Below are 23,455 nucleotides of genomic sequence, written 5' to 3'. Positions count from 1 at the left end.
AGATAAAGGCTTTTCAACGTAAATCTGAAATATGTCCATCACAATGTCCCGGAGCTGATCGTGACCGATTTAAGAAAATACTTGTTTTGTCCGACCAGGAGTCTGAAAGGAAACGGTTTGACTCAATATCAGTTTACTTTAATTAAAGACAAAGATATATGGATGGGAATACTGGTTTAAAGATGATTTATCTATCTGATTAATGGACTGATTGTTTCAGCTGTAACAAGTTCAAATTACTTTCTCTGTAGGGGGGACAGGCCAAATATATGTTATTATAAATATATTGTATTCAAAGTATTTTGTGATGCAGTTTATTGACGGCAAGCATTTGTACTAACCTTTGGCCACAAGAGGGCGTCATACAGACGTTGTAGTAGTGCAGTCCTGACAAGAGGGGATGGACAGAAACTTTTTAAATATATATTCTCTCTCCTTTTTTGAGGGGAGAATTATATTCACAAAAAAAATACAAAAATCCTATTGAGCCTTTTGCAACCTATGGCTTGTGAACTATTTTATAGAATTGTTTTCATGTATTTGTCTGATGATTTTCACCGACTCAGATTATCTGACAATAAATCAATTAGAGTCAAGAACTGACCCCTTGCTGACATCTGATTGGCCCTTGAAGTGCTCCTGTCCTGTCAGTAGTCTTTTAAAACTACTAATCACTGACTATTTTTTATTTGACTATTTTATTGCTTATTTTATTCTCTTGTTGACGTAATTCTATCAGCCACTGCAACAAATCAATTTCCCCAGTGTGGGATCAACAAAGTTTATCATATCTTTTCTTATGAATGCTAACAACAAATATTTCATGTTGTGTAGAATTTTTTTTTTTTCTAAACTTCTGAAAAGTGCACAGGTCGTGTCTGGAAACAGCTTTAGACTGAATCAGGAACAGTGCTTGGGTGTTTGATATGTAATTCCCCCTTCTTTGTAAATTGTGGCCCCTTCATGGCCCCTGAATTAGAGAAATCCTAGATCCGCCACTGTAAAGATCGCACGCACGCACACGCACGCATACAGACACACACACATTCTCTCTCTCTCTCTCTCTCTCTCTCTCTCTCTCTCTCTCTCTCTCTCTCTCACACACACCTCCTCGTCTCCTCCTCCTCCTCCACCTCTCAGAGTTGCTCAGACTTGAGGGAGGAATGGCGGCTCCTCGCACTTTCTTCATCTCTCTCTCCGGCTTCTTTCTGCTCTTATATGTTCCTGGTGGATCTACGACCTCAGGAACCAGGAACCCGAACCAGGAGAAATGTGGCTTCAAGGTAGAGAACTCTAAACTTTACTTCCATCGTGTAGATGTAACGACACGAAGCGTATAGCTGATCCTGGGTCGATCCTCCTCAAATTCTCCAGGTTCCTGCTGCTCGGTGGCTTTCTGCTGGTTTCACCTCAGTTGTACTGGAGATAAACTGGTGTGTGAAAGTTGGGTTTAGTTTAATCTTCAGTTTGTTAGTTTAATCTTAACTTTGCTGTGAGGAGCGTCCCTGTCGATACCTTCCTCACCTGCGCGGAGCTGGAGCTCACGTTTTACGCACGGACCAGACTCCAATTTAAAAAGTTCTCATTTCTAAGTTCGCAGACGTTTGAAAAGCAACTTTTCATCAGTTTTTATCAAAGCAAGTGTTTTCCTTAAATGTGTCTCACATATAACACATGGTGCAGGATTTATATACAATAAAACCTCACAGTTTAGAACCATTACCTTCTGAACAGACAAGGCACAAACTAAACCTAACGAACATTTGAATGATATGTATCAGATCTATGCAGATTTTTAAAGATGACTTCCTAAGGTCAATGATTGTGTTTTGTTTTTTTTGGAAACATCACAATGATATAATCTGACATATAATTAGATAAGATTAGATTTCTTTATTTATCCACACAATGGGAAAATTCACTTGTTACAGCAATAATAGAAAAACAGAATTAAAGTAACAGTGCCGAAGCACAATTAAAGGAGAGAGAAATTGCAATAAATATACTAAGAAATCATATATATTTATATATAATTACAATATCAAACTTCATGTAGCCCAAAGAGAACCAGAAAATCAATGGTTAAAAATACACAGATTCCATTTCGTTCTGTTGATTTTGAGATTTAGGTGAATTACAGTTTGTAAATGAAATGACTTATTATTGTGTTTGTAGATAAAAACAGGAATATATCTATAGAAAAATGTCTATAGATATCTCACAAATTCTGAGGTAGATGAAAACAAATAGCTGGATCTTCCTCCTGATCCAGATCGGCTCAAAGGTCCTGGCTTCTCCCATGACCCGTATCCCCTCAATCCACCAAGGTGCATGGAAATCCGTTCTGTAGTTTTTGTGTAATCTTGATTAAAAACCAATCCACCACCAAACAGGCCGAGGGGAAACCTCCCTGTCGGAGGTAACGACCTGACCCGCCACCTCCACATTGTTCTGTGTCACAACCTCACAGCAGCTTTTGTTCCTGAACATGAATGAAGCAGCTTTTGATCTGTGCTGCACTTTGAACAGGCTTCGGAACACACAGGTTCTCGATGTGCTGTGTTTCATCCCTGGTGGCTCCTGGGTCCACATCCCAGCTTCCGCTTTAGAGCAGTTGACTGAATGTTTGTTGTTTGTGTAGTTTTGCATCCAGGTTGTGTAGGTACTGATACAAATGGAGTTTGAGAATGTGTGTTTCCACGAGTTTCTGCTTCTCAGAGTTTGAAAATACCGAAACATTAATCAATACTCAAATGAATCTGTTGGTCAATTAATGGTCAAAATAAGAACAAAGACAAACCTTTAGAGATTGTATGAAAACTGTGTGTGTGTGTGTGTGTGTGTGTCTGTGTGTGAGACAGATGTGTTTATAAAGTGTGTGATGTGATATTCTTTTTCATGTTTGTGTCATGGAAAGTAGAAGTATCTGATCGTGTGAGTGAGAGCGCACACTCTCTACAGGTTTTAATTTTCCTGTGTTGATAGATGACTCCTACCTGTGTGTGTGTGTGTGTGTGTGTGCGTGTGTGTGTGTGTGTGTTATCCTAGTTTCCTCTCCCTGGCTTTGAAGTGTTTTCTACAGGAAGCTTCACACTGTTTACTCTGAAGAAACATTCCTTCCTGCGACCCTCCCCTTCCACCACCCCCCTACCACACGCACACACACACACACACACACACACACACCTCCCCCTCTCTCTCCCTGCTTCCCCTCTCTTTTCAGAAACGCACACTTCAAAGGCTGCTTGACGGGGGTGCGAGGACTTGCTATTCTACAGGTGTGAAGTTATTAGAGCTGTGTGTGTGTGTGCGCGTGTGTTTGTGCGTGTGTGTCACATAAATGCTTTGCCAGTTCCCCATGTGTGCGTTGTGTTTGAAAGGTCGGGGTCAGGTATGTTCCTCTGAGATAATTAGTTGATTAACTGGTTAGTCCGTTGGCTATTTTGATCGGCAATTAATCAATTAAGTCTTTTGTTCTAAACATTCTTTGGCTCGAGGAAGATTAAACTGTTAAAGCAGGGATAGGGATCATTGAAGTGTTGATCTATCTATTGTGTTTTTTGTCAGGGCTGCACAGTGGTTCAAAGGTTAGCAAGAATGTCCTTGGTTCAGATCCCGCTGTGGCCGTGACTTTGACTTTAAATTCTAAAATGTCTCTAAAACGTTGGTCTGATGTGCCGGTGACACATGTCCCCTCTCGCACCGCCATTGGCTGGGTGGTAACATTAGTAATGAGGACGCTCGGCCCCTGGCAGCCCAGTTGGAGATGTGTGGTGTGTGTTATGTTAGAAGCATTGAGATGTTGCCTCGAGCGGGGATGAGGATCGGGCTTCAGAGGTCTGGTAACCTCACTTCCTTCTAACTCGAAACCCGCCAGAGTTCTTTCATTTTCTAACGTGTAGTCTTGGGATCAAACCGATGCTGCACTCGAGTCCCTTGATCACTTTATCAGACTTCAGTGAGTTCCCTCTGGAGCCACTACTGGCCTCCTCCACTCCTCCACACAGAGTTCTCCTCCACACCTGAAAGACCTTCGTGTGGAGAACCTATGGAATTCCCCTTCAAGTGTCCAAATGGACAAACAATCAGGTTTCTTCAGAGTCACTGAAGCACTTAAAGGAAACTTTCTTCTTCACTGGATGTTTCAGGCCGAGGCAGGAGGCCACACTGATGATTGAGATGCTTCTCTCTCTCTCTCTCTCTCTCTTTCTGGTTCAACACATCTGTTGAAGTCATCACATCGGTCTCAGCGGAGGAAGACACACCAGGAAATAATTCAGCTTCCTCCTCTCTCTCTGTTCCGCTCTCTGTTCCTCATCCTTCTTTCTCTCTCCCCCTCCCCTCGCTTGTCAACGCAGGTTTCCACTGTGTAACCATGTCACGTATCCCATCATCCTCTGGGGCTCCAATGTGTTCTTGGCATCAGGAGGCCTCAGAGGGCGTCACGGCTGGTTGGGCGTTCGATGCGAAACACGTGTGGTGTTCTGGTTTTCTGGGGACTGGATCAGGCAGAGGATGAAGGGTCGATGCTTGACCTTCACCTCCTCCATAAAAAACTAAACATGTCTTTATCCTCTCCGGGTTTTCTTGGGAATGAGATTCTCGGCTCGGCACCAAAAATAAGGAAACAGATTTTTCCATTAATGGACAGACTGAGAATGTGTAAGGCAGAGTACTTGGAGACGTACAGAAGATACTTCACTTAATACTTAACGAAAAACTGGAAGGGCTCCCCAGAAGAGAAGCTGAGATTGATTGTTTTAAAAATGTGGTAAAACGTTGACACGTGATTGGTCGAGCGTGTGAATACAGCGTCTCCACTTCTTCGCAGACTCTAGCTACAGACGACGTCACCAGTGCAAGATGGCAGCACACATGACCGGGAAGATTTGGCTTCATTTCTTTAAAGTGGTAGGAAGTGGAAACGAGTCATTTGTCTTAAACAGGCCAGGACACATTCAAAGAAAACGTTGAAGCCTGACACTTCCTGTAATTTGCATATTAAGCTCTGAACGGGCTGGTATTTATGTCACGTTGCACAAAACTGGCACGTGTGTGTGTGTGTGTGTGTGTGTGTGTGTGTGTGTGTGTGTGTGTGTGTGTGTGTGTGTGTGTGTGTGTGTGTGTGTGTGTGTGTGTGTGTGTGTGTGTGTGTGTGTGTGTGTGTGTGTGTGTGTGTGTGTGTGTGTGTGTGTGTGTGTGTGTGTGTGTGTGTGTGTGTGTGTGTGTGTCTGATGTGTTGACGCGCCCACGTGTTGCAGCACATCCACCTGAACAGTCAAATACTTAAAATTGGCTTTGAAAATGTGGTGAGGTTGAGAAACTCAGTTCCTGATTTAATTCATATTTTTGCTAGATTCTAATTTTATTCAGACAAAGCTCTTGAACATCTGCTCAGATTCAGAAAACATTGGACAGCCTCTTCTCTGGTAAATAAAAAATTATTTGTCTAAGTAAGGTATCAGCTTTTAGTCTATTTATTTGCAACGTTTATTATTTACATTACATTTTCAGGTGAAAAACAAGAGAAGAACCATTTTAATTAATTTATTTTTGTCCTATAACCTCATTTATAAATTGTGCAAGCAATATAGCCATGAATAAAAAGACAAGATATAAAAATGAAACCGGTTAAATGAGATAGAATATAAGATAATACATCATGAACAAGATTATATCAGAGCAAAACTAAAGAAGGACTATTCCTGTTCCAAAGCAGATTTGTGAAACATGTTTTTTTTTACACAGTGTTTATTAGGATTCATGATTGTAGCAGCAGTTTTAAATCAACATATAAATCAAACAGTTGTTGGAAGTTGGGGTTACACCGTCAGCTTCTCACTGCTTCATATATTTACTCTTTGCTTGGCTGGGCTGATTCTCGGTTCTGGATGAAGGGGAGCGGGTTTCATTGTTGTGGCTCGTCCGGGAAGTCGTACTCTTTTCAGTTTGTGTCCACAGGTTCGAGTCCCTCGCACACTCTGCACATGTTCAGTGTCGTCAGGCGCCTGACGTCAGCTTCTGTCTTTTCAGAGCAATCACAGTTTGTCCTCGTCCTCGCTCTCGGTGAGGAGGAGGAGGAGGGAGTCTTTTAAAAGACAAACTGGCACAGCAGGAGTGGGGTGGCTCTTCCTGGGTGAGGGGGAGGAGGAGGAGGAGCTGGGATGAAGAGGAGTGGTGTGGGGGGTCATTCAGGAGCAGTCATGCACGAGGAGGAAGCTGCAGGTTTTGTTCCTGTGGTGGGAAATCTCTGGTTGGCTGCTCCCGAACGTGCACACACACTCACACACACACAAACACACTCACACACACACACATTTATTTCTTGAACCATGATTTTTTTTTTATATATTACCATTGTGTTTGTTTTAATAGAACAGGAAATTCTAATGTTTGAGGGGAGAAAGGTTTGTACTGAATTTGAGACTAAGTTATCCAGAGAATCATTGTGAGTGAACTGGTGTAAACACTGGGAATCTCATATCCGCTGTGGGATGGATGGTCCTCTCAGGCTCACATGTTGAAGAGCTCTTCTCCGTGTGTCATCACTGTGTCTGTTTTCACCATCAGCACCTGATGATTTATGGATCTGCAGCACACAGGGACGAGGCGTACCTCGACCTGCTGTCCACACTGGAACCCCGAACCAGTAAAAAGAAGACTACTGCTCTTCCAGTTCAATGTTTATGATTCCATGAGGCCTGAGCAGCAGCAGCAGTTGAATCGGGAAGTTGCACAGTTTTTGACAAAGCTGTGTTTTCACTCAGTTTGTTCTGGTGTCACCTTCTCGTCAGGTCGTTTAAATCATAATTATTAATTAATTAAAAAGCACGATGGATACGTCAACGCTCGCACTCAAACTAAAATCCATTATAAAAGCCAATGCAATCCTTTCATCCAGTTTAATGGGAGCTGACTTCACTCTGTAAATCCACAGAAGGAGGTAATTTAGGCTGTAACAGTGTTTGTCTGGTTTTACTTGTTCTTCCCGGGAGAAGCTCCTCTGTGTTTCTTTGTATTTATTTACTTTGTCTCTGACACAACGGCATGCATTGGATAACCTTTGACCTACATTCACTGTATACACACTGTATTTGTGCCACCACCACAGTTTCAGAATGGTTTAACAGAATAATGGCTATACAGTATATATCCCCTAAACAGCTCTAGTGTTGCACTGGCAAGTTAATGCTCCTTTTAAAGCACACACATACTGTAGATGTCCGGTGCAGTCAAGTTGTCCCATATGGTAGTGTTTTTGTGTGTGTGTGTGTGTGTGGGGAGGGGGTGTGTGTGTGTGTTTGTAGGAAACAGGAAGACATTAGGGGAACAGAGCTGAGTTTTGAGCCCTGAGGCCTTTGCAGGAACAAGACCCTCATCAACCGAACACACAACCACACAGTGTTGTGTGTTCGGTTCTTTGTGCTGTTCTACTAAGTCTACTAACGATTGTGTTGCTGCAGCTCTAATGTGTGATGCCCGGGCACAGCCACACACAGGCTGCTTCTTTTCTTTAATAGAGCAAATGATAAAGAGAGATATACGCACATGCACCTCCTCTTGAGAAAATACAGAAGAGCTGAGGAGTTCAGTCTGAAAGCAGCTTTAGTGACAGACGGGTGAAGCAGCCAATCATTTGGTTCAGAATGAATAGTTGTGTTGTTTAGTCCCGTGAGTGCCACAGACAATTTAATTTATTGATGGCTTTTGAAACGTGAAGAGAAATTCAACTAATAAGAAAGTGTTTTAGAAAAAAATGATCAACCCTAACTTTTAATAACACTTCACTCTTAGACGTTTTAGTCTTAGAAGTTTTTCTAAATACAAGCAACCGTTGAAGAACTTTGTGTTAGGACAATACTCTGAACCTTTCTGATGAATTAATAAGTTCAGATTATGAATCTTCGCGTCCTGACGGCTGCTCATTCTGTACAGACAGAGTAATGGAGCTCATGACCCAGCTGTGGTCCTGGATCTCCGAGCAGAACTCTTCTCATCGTCTGTAGCTCAGCTCACGAGAGTCTGTTGATTAGAGGTCAACAGGGAGTGTGTCCCATGTTCTGTTTCCCACATCTGGAACTGCTCTGTTGGCCCCAAACAAGACCAGGCAGAGGACAGATCTGCTACATGAACCTTGAAAGCTGTAATTGAAGGAGTTCCTGTTTAATCAGATTCCTCCTTCTCCCCTTCCCTCCTTCCTTTTCTCGTTCTTCCTTCCCACCTTCCTTCCCTGCAGGCCCGCTGATTACGTCTCCCGTCCTCCTCCCTTTTTCTGGCGATCTTTCCTTCCTCCTTGCATCCTCCTCTCCCGCACTGTGATTAATTACTGTTGATGTTCAGCTAACTGAGCCGGCCTGATTAGAGCAGGAGCTGATTGTGTGCATGTGTGTGCATGTGTGTGCGTATGTGTGTGTGTGTGTTTGTGAGTGGGGGTTTTCCAAAGGGGAATTCTGTTCTTTTCATGCTGAAACTTCTTGTGTTTTTATATTAGAAATTCACTTGTGATTCTTAATGTTTGAGTTGAAGCACAGAGTCAAACCTGCAACCTTTCTCCAAACACTCGGCATGTGTCTCTGGACTGTTTGACCTCCAACAGCTGCTCCTCTGCTCTTTTTTTTATTACGAATAATGAGCTGTTCTTTTATTATCTTAGTTTGGTTTTTATCTTCCTTCCTTGTGAGTTGTTTGATGATGTGACTCAGTTTGCTCTGGCCCCAGGGTGTGTGTCTGTGTGTGTGTGTTGGAGGTGGGGGGGGGTTATAATGATTATTACTAGTGAGAAACACCTGGCCACAGGAAGGAAGACAAGTATTTTTCTCTGTCTTTATATTTGAGGAATTGTCAGTTGTAAAGTGTGAAGGTTTTTCTCGTGGTTTTCAATTCGGAGCTATCGTGTCTGACACTGTGAGATAGTGTAGGGTGGCTTCTGTTGTCACTTTGTCGTCATTAGACATGTTTGGTAACAGCCTCTGTTCTGTTGGAATGTACAGATGTAAACTGACAACAGCATGTGTGGAGCAAAATGCAGATCTCTCATTAGTTAGAATGACGGCCCGGTAGTGTAGTGATGCAGCCCGGCTCCAGACACAAAGGATTCCAACAAACAAAGTGTCGTCCACAACACAAAGGGGAACATGGGTGAGCTATGGAAGCAGCGGCCAATCAGATACAAGCAAGAGCACATACCTGGTAGTTGAGTTTGTCACGTGAACAACGTATTTCTACTTTTAACCTGGAGACAGTCGCAGCGAGAGATGCAACGATTGGCTCGTTTATTTAACAATTCATAAATAAGTTGATGGATAAAATACAAAAACTTACTCCGGAGCTGTACAGTAAATCCCTATGTCATAGATACTTGTATTCCTGTTTTTTCTTTTTCAGTTTTGCGTCGATTGCGTGTTAGGAACGTTGTCTACACGCCCACTCGCTGTGTTCACACACGCCCCCTACTGGTGACTTTAGGAGATTATCCGGAGTTCAGTGCAGTTGGATCAAGTGTTGGATCCCCAGATACTCTGGTTTTCTCCCACATTCTAAGAACCAGTGTTTCCCGGGGCATGGTACTTTCTTCCCAGTGCAACCAGTCAGGAAGTCTGCTATTTTTTTGTGATTTTTTTAATTAGCCTCCCATTTCATGCTGCCAGCAGGACATGTGTGGTCACAGCAGCGTGTAAACCTGGAAAGGTCAAAGGTCGGCAGCCGAAACTAAATATATAATTAATAGCGACAGGATAGACGTGTGTGTGTTTCTGTCTTTCTAAGGACATTTCCCTCTGTCCTCACTTCTTCAAAGGGACGTTTGATGCTTTACTTCTGGTTTATGGTCGATGCAAGTGTTCGTTTTAAGGGCCGGGGGACGTATTGTGTCAATGAAGGTCTTCACGAGGATATAATTACAAACGTATGTGTGTGGATGGGCTGTTGAGGTACATTGGCTGCTAACAAGCATGGCACACCTTCTGTAACACACACACACACGCACACACAGTAGGGGGTCTGTCTGATTGATTTCAGGTGTGTGCATGTGGTTGTTGTGTGTCACCACAGTCTGACACCTCTGTAACAACTTCAAGTGTGTGCGTGTGTGTGTGCGTGTGTGTGTATGTGTGTTGCACAGGAAAACAAGGTCAAACCTATAAAACCGCTCTGCTCTGCTCCAACCTTATGAGGATCAGCGTCTGTGTCCTGGGTTGCAGAGAGGGGGATTCTGGGTAACTGTAGCTCTGCTTATCTCAGTGCTCATCATGCGCTGCTCTATCTGCTGCCCTTTGTGTTGGATAGAGCTGCCGGGTGGAGCTTGGAGGGAGAGTTCCAGGTCTGACACCGCCCGCTCGAGCCTGGTGTCTCGTTACAGTCAAAGTCCCAAAGCACCAGGAACTAAAAGGGACATTTTCAAGTTACTGCTTTTATTACAAGCAGTAACTTGAAACCATTTGCTGGGACCAGAGACCGTAAATAAAGATGTCCCACTTTGCAAGAATGAAGCCAAAACATCTTGGATACGAGCGCCGCCATCTTGTGCCGGTGACGTCATTTGGAACCTGAGTCAGTTTCGCTGCAGCAGGTTTAATCAGAAACATCCCTTTAGTCCATGTGATTAAAACACAGAGCCCACAAAGTGTTTTAACAAAGTTAGGTCTCTGATTAAACTAACAGACATCAAGGTCTTTTCTTTAATGTCATGTGATCTTCTCTCTCTCAGGTGCAGTCGGGTGCAGATGGAGGTCGCAGGTTGGCCGTCACCTTCAGAGCTGAGAGTGAGTTTCAACAGTTTCTTACATTGAACGTTCAGGAGCTGGAATCCAGTCGCACTTTGGTATTAAATCATGTGATGATCCTGTTTCTACATTGAGCTGGTCTTCAGTGTTGTTGGGAATAGTGAGTCGATCCCTCTTCATGTCCAACATTAAGGTGATACAGCGTCAGAACATTTTCATTGCTAATATCTGATCAGATCCCAACATACCAGGGATGGAAATCCTCATCAGACCCTGCTCCTCCTCCTCCTCTTCCTCCTCCTCCTCCTTCTCCCCCCCCCCTCCTCCTCCTCCTCCTGCTCCTCCTCCTCCTCCACCATCTTCCTCCTCTTTTGTTCTTTATTCTGTAAAAGTCAAGTTCCTGAGCCGTGGCCGATCCCTCCCTCCTGCCCTTTGTCCGTGACCATGAGCGAGAAGTTCCTTTTTGTGTGTGTGTGTGTGTGTGTGTGTGCGTGTGTGTGTGTGTGTGTGTGTGTGTGTGTGTGTGTGTGTGTGTGTGTGTGTGTGTGTGTGTGTGTGTCCCAGTTTTCAAGCAGTCCTCATATTAAACTATATAAATAGTTTTAGTCCACTTTAGGAGAGAAAGGGAGTCAGGGCCGCTGTTTTTTATTTTTATCTAAAAGGAGCAGTTTCACATTTTTGGAAATTAAATGATTTACGTTCCTTCAAAGTGATCGATGAAAAGAATAAACCCTCGCTCATGTCTGTAAATATGAAAACAACATGTCTGTCTTGTCTTAGCATTAATACTCGTAGAGGACGAGAGTTTCATTAAGAGGGACAACAATTGGTCACAGAAAAACGAGGAAGTCATCTTAAATGATTCATTCTGTAATTTTTCAATCAAAAGTTACCAAAGAAATATTGTTTTTTGTCTCTGCAGCGTGAAAACTTCTTCATTTATAAACATGACAGACACATGAGCACCTCTGGTCACAAGAGACAGGAGACTCGACCCCTTGTTGTTCAGGGAGTTTGCATTTTTCATATTTCAGAGACTAAATGAGTAACTAACTGGAGAATTAACTGGCGAATGTTTGGTTGATGGAATTATAACCAACACATTCATGGACAAATCAGTAATGTTAAACAAAAGAAGCAGTTTATTATTATGAAGTGTGATTGTTTTCTGATCTAAAAAAAACGCTTATAGGATTAATTTTCCTTGAATCTGATCTTTATACATATTATGTCCCTGACGATGTGGAGGTCAGGGGTCAGAAGGTCATGATGATGGATCCTCTTTAAAAACTGAGGAAATAGAAAAAGTTTTTAGACCCGCAAGGTTTAAGCCAAAGTGAAGCACGGAGGTGTTTTAGCATGACAATCGGACTCAGTCTCATTGTGTGTGTGTACTGAGGTGTGCGTGTGTGTGTGGGTGTGTTGAGGGTGTGACACACCTCACTGCCTCCTTTCCTGTGAACCTCCAGCTGGAGGAGGATGAGAGGATGAAGGAGGAGGAGCGTCCGAGTTTCCTTCTTCGGACTCGGACTGTGTTTGCAGTGATGTCATGGAGAAAATAAAGCAGGGCGACCTTTGACCTCCAGTTGGTCACATGTGTTGAGATCAGAAAATATTCACACACACAAGACTGGAGACATTGAGTATTTTTTATAGTCAAAGCACCTCCAATGTATAGACCAAAACTATCTAGTGACTGATCTGAATAACTAATATCCATAATATATTCAGGGGAATTCTATATTTCTATGAAGCTGTTTTCTGATATGAACTCAGCAGGAGGGTTTGGGACGAGGGGCCTGAAGGGGCCGGTAAAAAGCAGCAGAGATGCATTGTTCGATTTTTGACACAGGAGAGAAGAAGACTTTCTTTGTCTTCCTCGGTCTTTACTTTGTCCTCAACTCTCGGGAGCTTTGGAAAAGAGGGAGAGGAAGAGGAGGAGGAAGGTTGTGTGAAAGCTCCAAACTCCTTTTCTGCTTCTTTAAATGGAAGGAGATGGTTCTCTCCTCGTCATCCAGCTGTGAACTTCTCCTCTTATCTCCTCTTTCATCCTCCTCTTCCTCCCGTCATTTGTCTTACAAAGAAGCTCTGAGGTCAAAGAGGATTGACGGAGGAAGAGGACTAACAATTAAGCTGCGACCTTTCCTTCCTCCTTACATCCTATAGAGGAGCTTTATGATGCCAGGGAGGAGGAAGAGGAGCGACCAGCCGCGACCTTCTCCTTGAGCCCTGAACATGACCCCGCTTTGAGGAGGACGAGGAGGCCAGAGGAAAAGGAGCATTGACCTTGTGTATCCCATGCCCTTTTAACCTCATCTCTATCACCTCCATCCTTTTTTAAGCTCCCCTCCTCTTCCTCCGCCTCAGTCTTCTCCGTCAATATGTGGCAGTAGGAAGGAGGAGCAGTCAGTCGTGTCTGAGCCTACGCCCCTTTTCCTTTCTGCATCCTAAGTCCGTCTTTTCTCCTCCGGTCCCTCCCGGTTCATGGCTGGCTGCTCTTCTTCTACCTCCTCCTCTCCCTCCGCCCGTCCAACTTCGTCTTTCACAAGAGAAATGTCAGGAACAGGAGGAGGAGGAGGAGGAGGTGTCAGAGTACACAAACACGTTAACACAATGAGAGAAATGAACAGAAAGACGCTGATGGCAACACGGGGAGATCAGGTTTAAAGTGTTGAAATATATATAATGTTTTTTTTGTCACATGCACTGTAGTTATTAATCTCTCTTTCTCCGTCTCTCGCCCTTCAGACTGTTCAATTAACTACCCACTGGGGAAACATGTCATCCACGAGGTCGCCAACGTCTCCTTCAGCCACCTGTCCTGTGACGACCAGGCCGCTGTGGTGGTCCACTGGTCTCCAAGTCCATTAGGTAACTTACCTGTCTCTCGCCCTGTCTGTCGACCTGTCTCTCGCCCTGTCTGTGTACCTGTCTGTCGACCTGTCGCCCTCTGTGTCCATTCATCTGCTCACAAGTTTCTTCAGAGAGAAAGTTTAAGAGAGGGAAGAGGAAAAGTGAGGGAGGAGGAACAGGAAAGTAAAACCTTCAAAGAGCTCAAATCTGTAAGATTAGCCTGCTGTGTGTGTGTGAGTGTGTGTGTGTCCCTTTGATCAGCCTGAGAAAGAGAGAGGATCACATCACACACAACAATACCACGATTTGACCGTGAAGGAATGTGTGTTGGTGCATGTGCTCGGTGTAAGGTGAACCTCCCTCGCTGCCTCTCGCTGTGACAATACACTCTGTTGTTTTCTCACTGACACGCAAATGTTCCAGGTCTCGTGTGAACAGCTTCTGCTCTGTGCCACTGCTGGAAGTTTGAAAACAAACTGGGAAAGTGTTTTACTCTACAAGATGGTTTCATAGCTGGTCGTAGATATAGTCTATGATTATCAGACGTCTGCTCAAAATTCACTTCTTAAAAACATTCATAGTATATCATTGTGTGGGTGTAAAGATGGACGACAGGACGGCTCCCCAAAGTGAAGCCAAAAGCGTCTCGATGGCCCCCTGGTGGCTGGCTGCAGTACAGCTCATAAACCCCACCTCCTCCACTTCAGTGGATGGGACATTGGCTGAACTAGGAAGTCAGAGTATCAGGGATATTTAGCTTCATCCATCTTCCTTTACAGTCTATCATTGATTGAGTGTTGTCCCTGATCTGTAAATACAGCAAATTCTTTATTTATACAGAACATTTCTAGTCTTATCGCCCACAGAGCTCAACATTTACATGTTCAACCTTCAACAACATGAAGATTTGCTGCTTTCCATGGTTTTATCACTTTCTGCACTTTTATGCGACGGGAATCACTAGGATCTTGTGATTTATCCTCCGGAACAGCAGATGTCACAGCAAAGGTTGTTAAGATGTTTTAGCTCAGTAAAAAGTTGTCTATGCTTTTGAACTTTAGTGTGTATCACAGTGGAGGATCTGCACCTCTTCACCTGTGGCTCATAAAGACTTTGAATCAGGGCCGGAGGATTAAGATCTCAGCTCTGAAGAGAAGGAACAAAAATATAAAACCTGAGCAGCAAACTGGCGTCACTGCAGCTGCTGCTAACATGCAAAACATCCGAGAGAGAGAGAGAGAGAGAGAGAGAGAGAGAGGTAGAGGGAGAGGGAGCGAGGGACAGAGAGAGAGAGGGAGTGAGCAAGCAGAAGAACAGGTTTTCCTGTCTTGAGGCAGATTCCTGAATACACTCTCTCTCCCTATCTCTCTCTCTCTCTCTCTCTCTCTCTCGGTCTCTCTTTCTCTTCATCTCTCTTTCGCTTCCTCTCTCTTTCTCTTCCTCCCTCCCTCAGTCCCTCTTTCTCTCTCTCTCTTCCTCAATCCCCATCTCTCCCACTGTCCCTCTCTCTCTGTCTTTCTCTCTCCCTCTATCCCTCTCTCTTTCTCTCCAACCATCCCTCTCTCTATCCCTACCTTTGTTCCCTCTCTCTCTCTCTCTCTCTCTCTCTCGCTCTCGCTCTCGCTCTCTCTCTCTCTCTCTCTCTCTCTCTCTCTCTCTTCAACTATCTGTATACCCCTAATAGGAAAAACATGTCCTGTAGATACAAAGGTGTAATTACAGGACAGACGTGTCTTTTAGGATCAGTGAGGATGAGGGTGGGGGAGGCGAAGAGGAGAGGAGACAAAGGAAAGAAATAGTTGACACGAGGTGAGGAAAGGAGGGAATTACATAAGAAGAGGAGACGAGGAGAGGTAGTTTAGTGAGGAGGGAACGAAAGGAAAGACAGAGAGGAGATAGGAAGAGGAAGAGGAAAAGGAACAAGGACAGGTAAGAGGAAAGAAAAATGAAGCAGAGTTGTGAAGAAGAGTGGGAAAAAAAGAAGGGAGGGAAAGGAGAAAGTAAGGCAGGGAGGGAAGTGAAGAAGGAGACGAATTGAGGACAGGTAGTTTTGTGATGAGAGAGGAGGATAGAAAATGAGAGAGGAGAAACAACAGAGGAAGGAAAGGAAGCAAGGAAGGAGAGGATGCATTGGGTGAGGACAGGAACAAACAAGTGATTTAGTAAAGTAGATAAATGGAGGCGATAAGGAATCGAGGAAGTCGCTCAGCGTTTTTGTTTTGTAGTTCCAGCCCCTTGCCAGTGGAGGGCGCTGCAGGCCCCCCCCGGTGTCCCTGGTGTCCCTGTGTCGGAGGCTGAACTCTCTGTCTCTGTCTCTTCAGGGATCGAACACATTAAAGGCTTCAGAGTTTATCTGGAGGACAAGAATCCAGAAGGGAAACAGTGTCAACATCTCATCCTCAAAGATCCACGACAACTCAACTTCTCTCACAAGAGCACGGTGAGAAGAAAACACCTGATCACAAACGAAATTTAGATAAAGCTTGTTTTCTCGTTAACTGATCATTTATTTGTATCCCCCCCCCCCCCCCCCCCTCCAGAAGCTGAGCAGTCAGCCGTTCGGCGGTTTGACTTTCGACACCGACTACATGGTTCGTGTTGTTCCTTTCCCGACTCTGATGAACGAGAGTTTCTTCCCTCCATCATTCCTCAGGACCAACTGTGAGTCCAGATCCGCCCAGATCCTGACGAGATCGAGTCCTTTGCAGATTCATTGATTTAACACGTGATAGATAATCACAGACCGACAGTGAGAGGGAATTGAAATATACAAGAAAAAGAATGACCCAGATTATGTCGAGTTTAGCTCTGTGCACATACTGGTAGCATAAATAATCTGATAGTCTTGTCAGCCTGTTTTTACTGAAGTTCAGTCCATTCACTGACGGGTCACTAACTCACAAGATGAGCTTAACAAAGCCTGGATGTTTCTCTGTTAACTTCAGAATTAGAATCAGAAAGTTTTTAATGCCAAGTAGGTTTACACTTACAAATAATTTGCTCTGGTTATTGGTGCATACAATGAACGTAGAAACATAAAAACATAAAAACACAATAAATACGACACACATAAGAAGAGCAATAAAAATAAACAATATATATTTATTTACTAACTATTTACTTCTTATTTACTACCTTTTTCTAATATTTATACATAGTAACATTTATATAGACATAAACATATCTAAATAAATATATATATATATAATAGATAAAAGATATAAAAAGTGAAGTAAAAAGTGAAATGCAAGATGCAAGACAGTGAACAGTGTCGGATTGCAATATGCAATGTAATGCAGTATAATATAATAAAATGTGTTCTATCTATATATATAACTTATATCTAAGACGACTGTTTGTGTGTGTCACAGCGTGTGAAGTCCTCCTGGGATCAGACAACTTAGTCTGCAAACCATGTAAGTCCTCTCACCAGTTCCACATGTACACAGAGGAAGGGCCGGTTTTCGTTGTTCTAATCGTTTGTTTTGTGCTCGTCTAGTCTGGAAGCCGAAGACCCTGAACGTGTCTCAGCTGGGCTCCAACCTGCACGTGGCCTTCGACCAGGCTCCGGCCTCCTTCGGCTTCCACTTCTACAACCTGTACTACAAGCTGAGGCACGACGGGCCTTTCAGGCTGCAGCGCTGCAAACCAGTGAGGCCACATTTACATTTGGACGTTAAAATATATGATAGATGAAGTATAATACTCTCTGTTAAGTTTCCCGGAGTCTAAGTGCTCTGTTAACTCTGTGCAGGACGTGAACCAGCTCAGAACTACATGTATTCTCCAGAACGTCACTCCAGGAACCTACACTGTAGAGGTCAGTGAACGCAGCACGGCACAGAGCTTCATCCACACACACGTTCAACAGCTCGATCGTGAGACTTATCATGATGTTTCTGTTCACACACTGATTTATTTCCTCTGTTCCTCCCTCTCCTTTTGGTTTATTGATGTCTGTCTTCTCCTGTCAGCTGAGAGACGACGGGAACACGACCAGGAGACAGACGCAGTACTACGTCAGCCAGGGTGAGACACAGACGTTACACAGAATGTTCTCTACATGCAGCCACTTTGAATAACTTGAGGAAAACATCTGGAGTCCAGTGAATGTCTGAAGGCAGAATATGTTTCAGCGTGTTCACTTTCCTACTTTTGCTTTTAACAACTGAATTTTATTGTCTCACGCCGGGTGTGTTTGTTTTGTCCTCCAGCCCACTCCGCCTGGGCGGGGCCTATCCGTGCCATGGCCATCACGGTGCCTCTGGTCTTGATGTCGGCCTTCGCCACCCTCTTCACTGTCATGTGTCGCAAGAAACAGCAGGGTGAGAATATGTGTTTGGATTTATATACACTCAATTATCTTTTGATTATTGTCTTTTCTGTTATTGATTGCTCTGCTGTGCATGTGTCTCTTAATCTGAATTGGTTTTAATAGAGTTTTCCGACAGTGATTGGCTTAATTGATTGATTGAAAGACGGAATTTATTATTTTCCCTATTCTGACATCGTATTGAACAAATGATTGATCAGTGAAATAATATACAGATTAATAGATTATGAAAAGTCTTTGTTAATATCTTAATTCCCTGACGCTGTGTTAGTTGAACATGTTTACAGACCTAACAGTGCTCTGATCAATCCGCCTCATCGTTTCATCTTCTTCTGTCAGAAAACATCTACAGCCAGCTGGACGAGGAGAGCAGCGAGTCGTCCAATCAGAGCGCGGCGTTGAACCCGGAGCGGCCGTGGCCTCGACCCAAAGTCTTCATCTGCTACTCCAACAGAGACTGTCCCAAGCACACCAGCGTCATCCAGAGCTTCGCCTACTTCCTGCAGGACTTCTGCAACTGTGAGGTGAGACAGCGAAGCTCAACACCGACACCTAGAGGGAAACCAACGTAAGAATGGTTCCCAGTTTGACTGTTGGTGGTTCCCCCTGTGTGTTCAGGTTGTGCTGGACCTGTGGGAACATCTGGAGATGTGTAAAGAGGGTCAGATGTCGTGGCTCAGCCGCCAGCTGAACGACGCCAACTACATCATCACCGTCTGCTCCAAAGGCCTCCGGTACGTCCCTGAGGTCCACACAGTGAAGCCACGACCACTAGATGGTGCTAGATTAATGTTTTACTGCTTTACAATCAACATTTCAATTAGACATTAGATACTCAGCAGCTTCTCTCACTATAAGATGAAGTATAAGTTTATATTTGGATGCGTCGCACCTATTTTATATTGCTTGATCACATGTCCTAAGCCCCTCCCCTTTTTAAAATATTCTGTCCATCCATTGTTACCTTCCCTTTTCCCTCCTTCATTCTTTCCTTGTTTTTCTCTTGCTTTGTCCCTTTTCTCCCGTTCTTATTTTTATTTAAGTTAACTCTCTGTGTGTTCACAAACTAAAAGTTCAGAGACAGTTGCTCAAATTTTCCAGGAAATGTCAAAGTAAAATCTGGAACATTCCCAGCCAGCAGGTTGTGTTGTTAACACTTTTAAAAAAAACATGGACACAAATATCTCAGGGCTTTGAACTGGACAATCTCTTATTTTATTTTTTTTCTGGATGTTATCTAGAGTGAATGTTGGAAAACCACTTATCCCATATTAAAAAAGGAAAGAACAGATCCACAGATCAATAATTCTTCTCCTGAATCATTGAACCAACCATCGTCCCTCTTCCCTCACACGTTTGGTTCTAATCCGCTCTGTTCCCTTTCTGCAGATACTATGTAGAGAAGAAGAGTCGCAGAGGGAAGACGCCGGTGAGTCGCCGCACCAACATTAGCAGCAGCGCCCCGATCTGTGGATCTGGCAGTGACCTGTTCACGGTGGGCGTGGCCATGGTCGCCGAAAAGCTGCGCATGGCGAAGCAGAGTGAAGGCGGGGGGGCTCAGGAGCTGAACCGCTACATGGCGGTGTACTTCGACTACTCCACAGAAAACGACATCCCCACCATGTTGAGTCTGGCTCCCAGGTAAATACAGACCTGTGGACAAATGAACATAATATATACAACTATAATCCACTGATGGTTTTGTTTATACACATCTTTAAGATTGTTCTACGCTCAGTCACCTGATGCAGTGAAACTTCCTGTTTGCTGTTCCTTCAGGTTCAAGCTGATGGACCAGCTGCCTCAGCTCTTCAGTCGCCTCCACTCCAGTCAGTCCAGCCTGACCGACCGGGAGCAGCAGCCGGTCAACGTCTCCAGGAGGAACTACTTCAGGAGCAAGTCTGGACGCTCGCTCTACGTCTCCATCTGCAACATGCACCAGCACATCAGCCAGAACCCCGACTGGTTCGAGAAGCAGCTGGCTCCTGCCGCGGCCTCCTCTGCCTCCTCTGGAGCCTCTCCCAAACATTCTCCTCTCCCCACTGTCCCGGGTCCCAGTCCTCCAAAGACTCCCTGCTCCTCCTCCTCCTCCTCCTCGCCGCCGCCCGAGCGGAGGTTTGACTCCGGTTTGGTGCTGAATGAGGTGGTGGTGAGGACGCCGCCGCTCGGGGGCAGGAATGGAGTCCCGAAAAGGAACATGCTCCTGCTGGCTCCTGGCTCCAGTCCCAGTCTCAATCTCAGCTCCAGTCCTAGTCCTAGTCCTGGTCTTTGCCCCAGTCCTGGTCTCTGTCCCAGTCCAGGTCTGCCACACTGCTCTGGTTCCCTGCTGGGACACACTTCAAGGTAAAGAAAAGATAAATACCTCCTTTGAGCATTAAGGGTTAAGTTCTCAGGGACACATTTTGGAAGTTCTCAGTTTTTCTCCAATGAAACTTGAGGCAGTTTTCACATTTGTCTGTTCAGCAGGTTTCAGACTAAACTCTGTATAATGTCCACACAATAGTTTCACCTCAGTTTAGCATCACATGTGAAGAATGCAACCAGAGATTCTGCATTCACAGCATCAGGTGATGGGTGGAGCAGCAGGGAGGACACAACACATATCTTCATGAAGTGTTTTTCTTTACAAAACACAAACAAAAAGTCCAGAATCTCATCTTTCCAAGTTGACGTCTTCTCTTCTTCATCCTGAGATATTCGTGTTCTTTTTGTGTTTCTTACTTTTCACACTGTTCTCACACGCCGCTCCTCAGGAACGTTTCAGGAGATTATCCGGAGTTCATTCCCCCCCCACCCAACAGTTAAACGACTGCTGCTTTTGACTCCACGGCAGGAAGTCCAAGACATTGTCAGTCTGACGGCTGCTGCTCTTCCTCTCCTTCAGGTCCAGCTCTGGAGTTTCTGGACTTTCCCCTGAAGACTCCTCCACCTCCTCCTCTGCTCCGTCCATCCTGCAGGAGGGGCTGTTTCCTGGCTCCACCCAGGAAGAAGAAGAAGGCCACCCCACCCCTCCAGAGCTCCCCCCTCCTCGGGATTCCGGCATCTACGATTCGTCGGTCCCTTCGTCGGAGCTGTCCATTCCCCTGATGGAGGGACTGTCACATGACCAGGCCGACTCCTCCTCCGTAGCCGACAGTGAATCATCCTCTTCGGGCCTGGGTAAGGCCGGCGGCCATGACGAGTAGAAACTCACTCCATTTAAAACATCATCATTAGAGCCCTGTTGGCCGACTTGCACCTACAGATTATTTCACCTAATAATCAATATGTTTTTGGTTGTTTCTGTGTTTTCTTTTAATTTATAGTTTTAATCATTCATTTGGATCTTCCAGGTGACGAGGAGCCGTCGGTCCCCACGTCGCTCCACTGCAGCACGGCCACAGTGTGTAAAGCGGAGCTGCACCACCACCACCACCTGGAGCACAGTGAGGGACTCGCTCCTGTGGCCTCACTGTAGGGGGACGCCTCCCGGCCAATCACAAGAGGACCCGCTCCCTGTTGGTCTCAGACTTGAACCCTTTCACCTAAGAGCTGTCATCTGATCATCATGGAAACAAAATCTGGAATAATTTAAAGGCCATTTGGAGTTCCTCCTGTTCTTTCATCGTAGGGTCGGGGGACCACATATTCTTCATTGAATGCCGTCACATCTAATGAACCTTTTTATTTGAGTGTGGTCAATATACGTTACAGAGTGGAATTCAGTTTGCAATAGAACATTTTATCAATAGGAGTTTTTCCTCTGATATGTTTTAACAGCATTATTGGTTTTAATGTTTTAAACACAGAAACTTTGATCAATCAAATCTTCAAAAACCTGCTTACATGACAAAACACTTTTTAATCCTCAAAGTCAGATGCTCCTCAAACTCCTTCGGCAGGTGGAAGCCCCTCCTACAACATTATATACTGAATACTGTGGTCACATATTGTAAAGTATTGCATTTATAGATCTATACGTCTTCAAGCTTTCTAATTGTTTTCTAGCATTTGCTGCAGGGACCCGACAGAACGAGGGCTTCACAAAACGAAACCACTGTAAAAACAACATTCCTGCCAGATCGAGACAGAAATGATCGAGTTTTAAATCAAAACTTTGAGATAATACGTCATCATTTTGATTTTAAAAAGGTCAACACAGTTATTCGAAAGTATTTTTTGATTAACCATGAAGATTCTTATTTAATAATTCCTAACTCTTCATGTAAAATCATCTGTCCCATCACATTTTTCTGTCCTGATCAGCCGTCTGTTCACTTCTCTCATCTGGAGTTAAAGTTTCAGAAAGTTTTTCTGTTGCTGCTGAAAATCAAAGCATCTGGTTCATCAGCAGCTCTTGTTTCATTCTCATGGAACATTCAGTATTTCCTACTTGTAAATATTATTTGTATTTTTTTATTATACAGTAATTTTTTTTCTTGGAAATGTGTCTTTTTGTATAGTTAGACTGTTATTTTCCTATTTTTCTACATTTTCTATGTACATGTACTGTTTTATAGTACCTTAATGTAGAGAATAAATAAATCCATCTAATGAAACCTTATCGTTGTTGTTCCTCAGTGTCTCTTTAGAGTTTAAGAGTCTTAGGTAACCTTTGCAGGAAGCTAAATGTAGTTGTGAGTAATTAAAGCCACGAACACTCAGTGAATAAGTATCTATAATGTTTTATGGCTCGTTATTATCTCTGGTTGGGCTCAAGCTGACAAACGAGTTTGAGTTTCTTCTAATGAAAGCCACAGAGAGTCTGACATGAAGAGCAGCGGACAGCTCTTCAGTGTGGGAGCTATGAAGCGTCAACACCAAAACCAACAGGAGCCTCCAGAACTCACACAGCTGCACAGACAGACCCAGCAGCGGCCTGCCTTCACAATAAAAGCACGGAACCCTTGACACTTGACCATGGCTTCAATTGTTTGATATTTTCATTTTCAGTTAATTCATTAAACCAAGAAAAATACCAGTTTGCTTATTGGTTTCACTATTCTGTTGAATTTGTTTTTAATGTCATATTTTCCTGTGTCTTCTCTTTTGCCTACAGCACTTTCAATTGTTAAATCTAAGATTTAACTGATGAGGAAATTAAATCTCAGTATTGATGGATTATGGGACAATACAACTCCTGGTAACATATATGTTAAAGCATTTTCCATTTCTGTACACAGGACTACGACAGTCAGATTGAATAATATGAGTTTCTGGGATATTGCATCACTCTTAAAATGTTTTTATAATAGTTTAATTTGTCCTGATGTCGTATTACATGTGTTTGTGGTAGTTGTGTGTCTCTGTGTTGATTTTGCATCTTATTCAAGTATCCTGGCAGTAGTTTTGCATCTTTTTCTACTCATTGTGCAACATTTAGTGTCTTTTGCAGCCATGTATGTATTTGATTAGGTTTTTTTTACGTCTCCTTCTAGTCATTTTTAATCTGTTTTGTGTGTGTTTGTGGAAACCTCAGTAATCCATCCGGTGATTTTGAAAACCAGATGTGACCGTGGCTCTTATTCTGAAGGCTCGCCTGGAAGACAGGTGTGTAGTTGTGTGTGTA

At 43.9% G+C, this 23,455-nt stretch overlaps 1 protein-coding gene across 1 annotated transcript; it reads left to right on the top strand.

Annotated features, from left to right (window-relative positions):
* Positions 1–1,163: 1,163 nt before the first annotated feature.
* il17rd (interleukin 17 receptor D) lies at positions 1,164–22,391 on the top strand. Its single transcript, XM_062408891.1, has 16 exons — positions 1,164–1,283; positions 10,706–10,760; positions 13,470–13,592; positions 15,896–16,014; positions 16,115–16,235; positions 16,946–16,990; positions 17,074–17,225; positions 17,329–17,394; positions 17,549–17,603; positions 17,789–17,899; positions 18,247–18,431; positions 18,526–18,641; positions 19,297–19,548; positions 19,687–20,250; positions 20,792–21,066; positions 21,240–22,391. Exons 1-16 carry the CDS (start codon positions 1,164–1,166, stop codon positions 21,362–21,364), a joined length of 2,484 nt encoding a protein of 827 aa, XP_062264875.1. The 3' UTR covers positions 21,365–22,391.
* The last annotated feature ends 1,064 nt before the right edge of the window (positions 22,392–23,455 follow it).

Source organism: Platichthys flesus, chromosome 2, assembly GCF_949316205.1.
Source record: "Platichthys flesus chromosome 2, fPlaFle2.1, whole genome shotgun sequence".
Lineage (NCBI taxonomy): Eukaryota > Metazoa > Chordata > Actinopteri > Pleuronectiformes > Pleuronectidae > Platichthys > Platichthys flesus.
The sequence above is the reverse complement of the archived record's forward strand: the minus strand, read 5'-3'. Positions and strand labels throughout refer to the sequence as shown.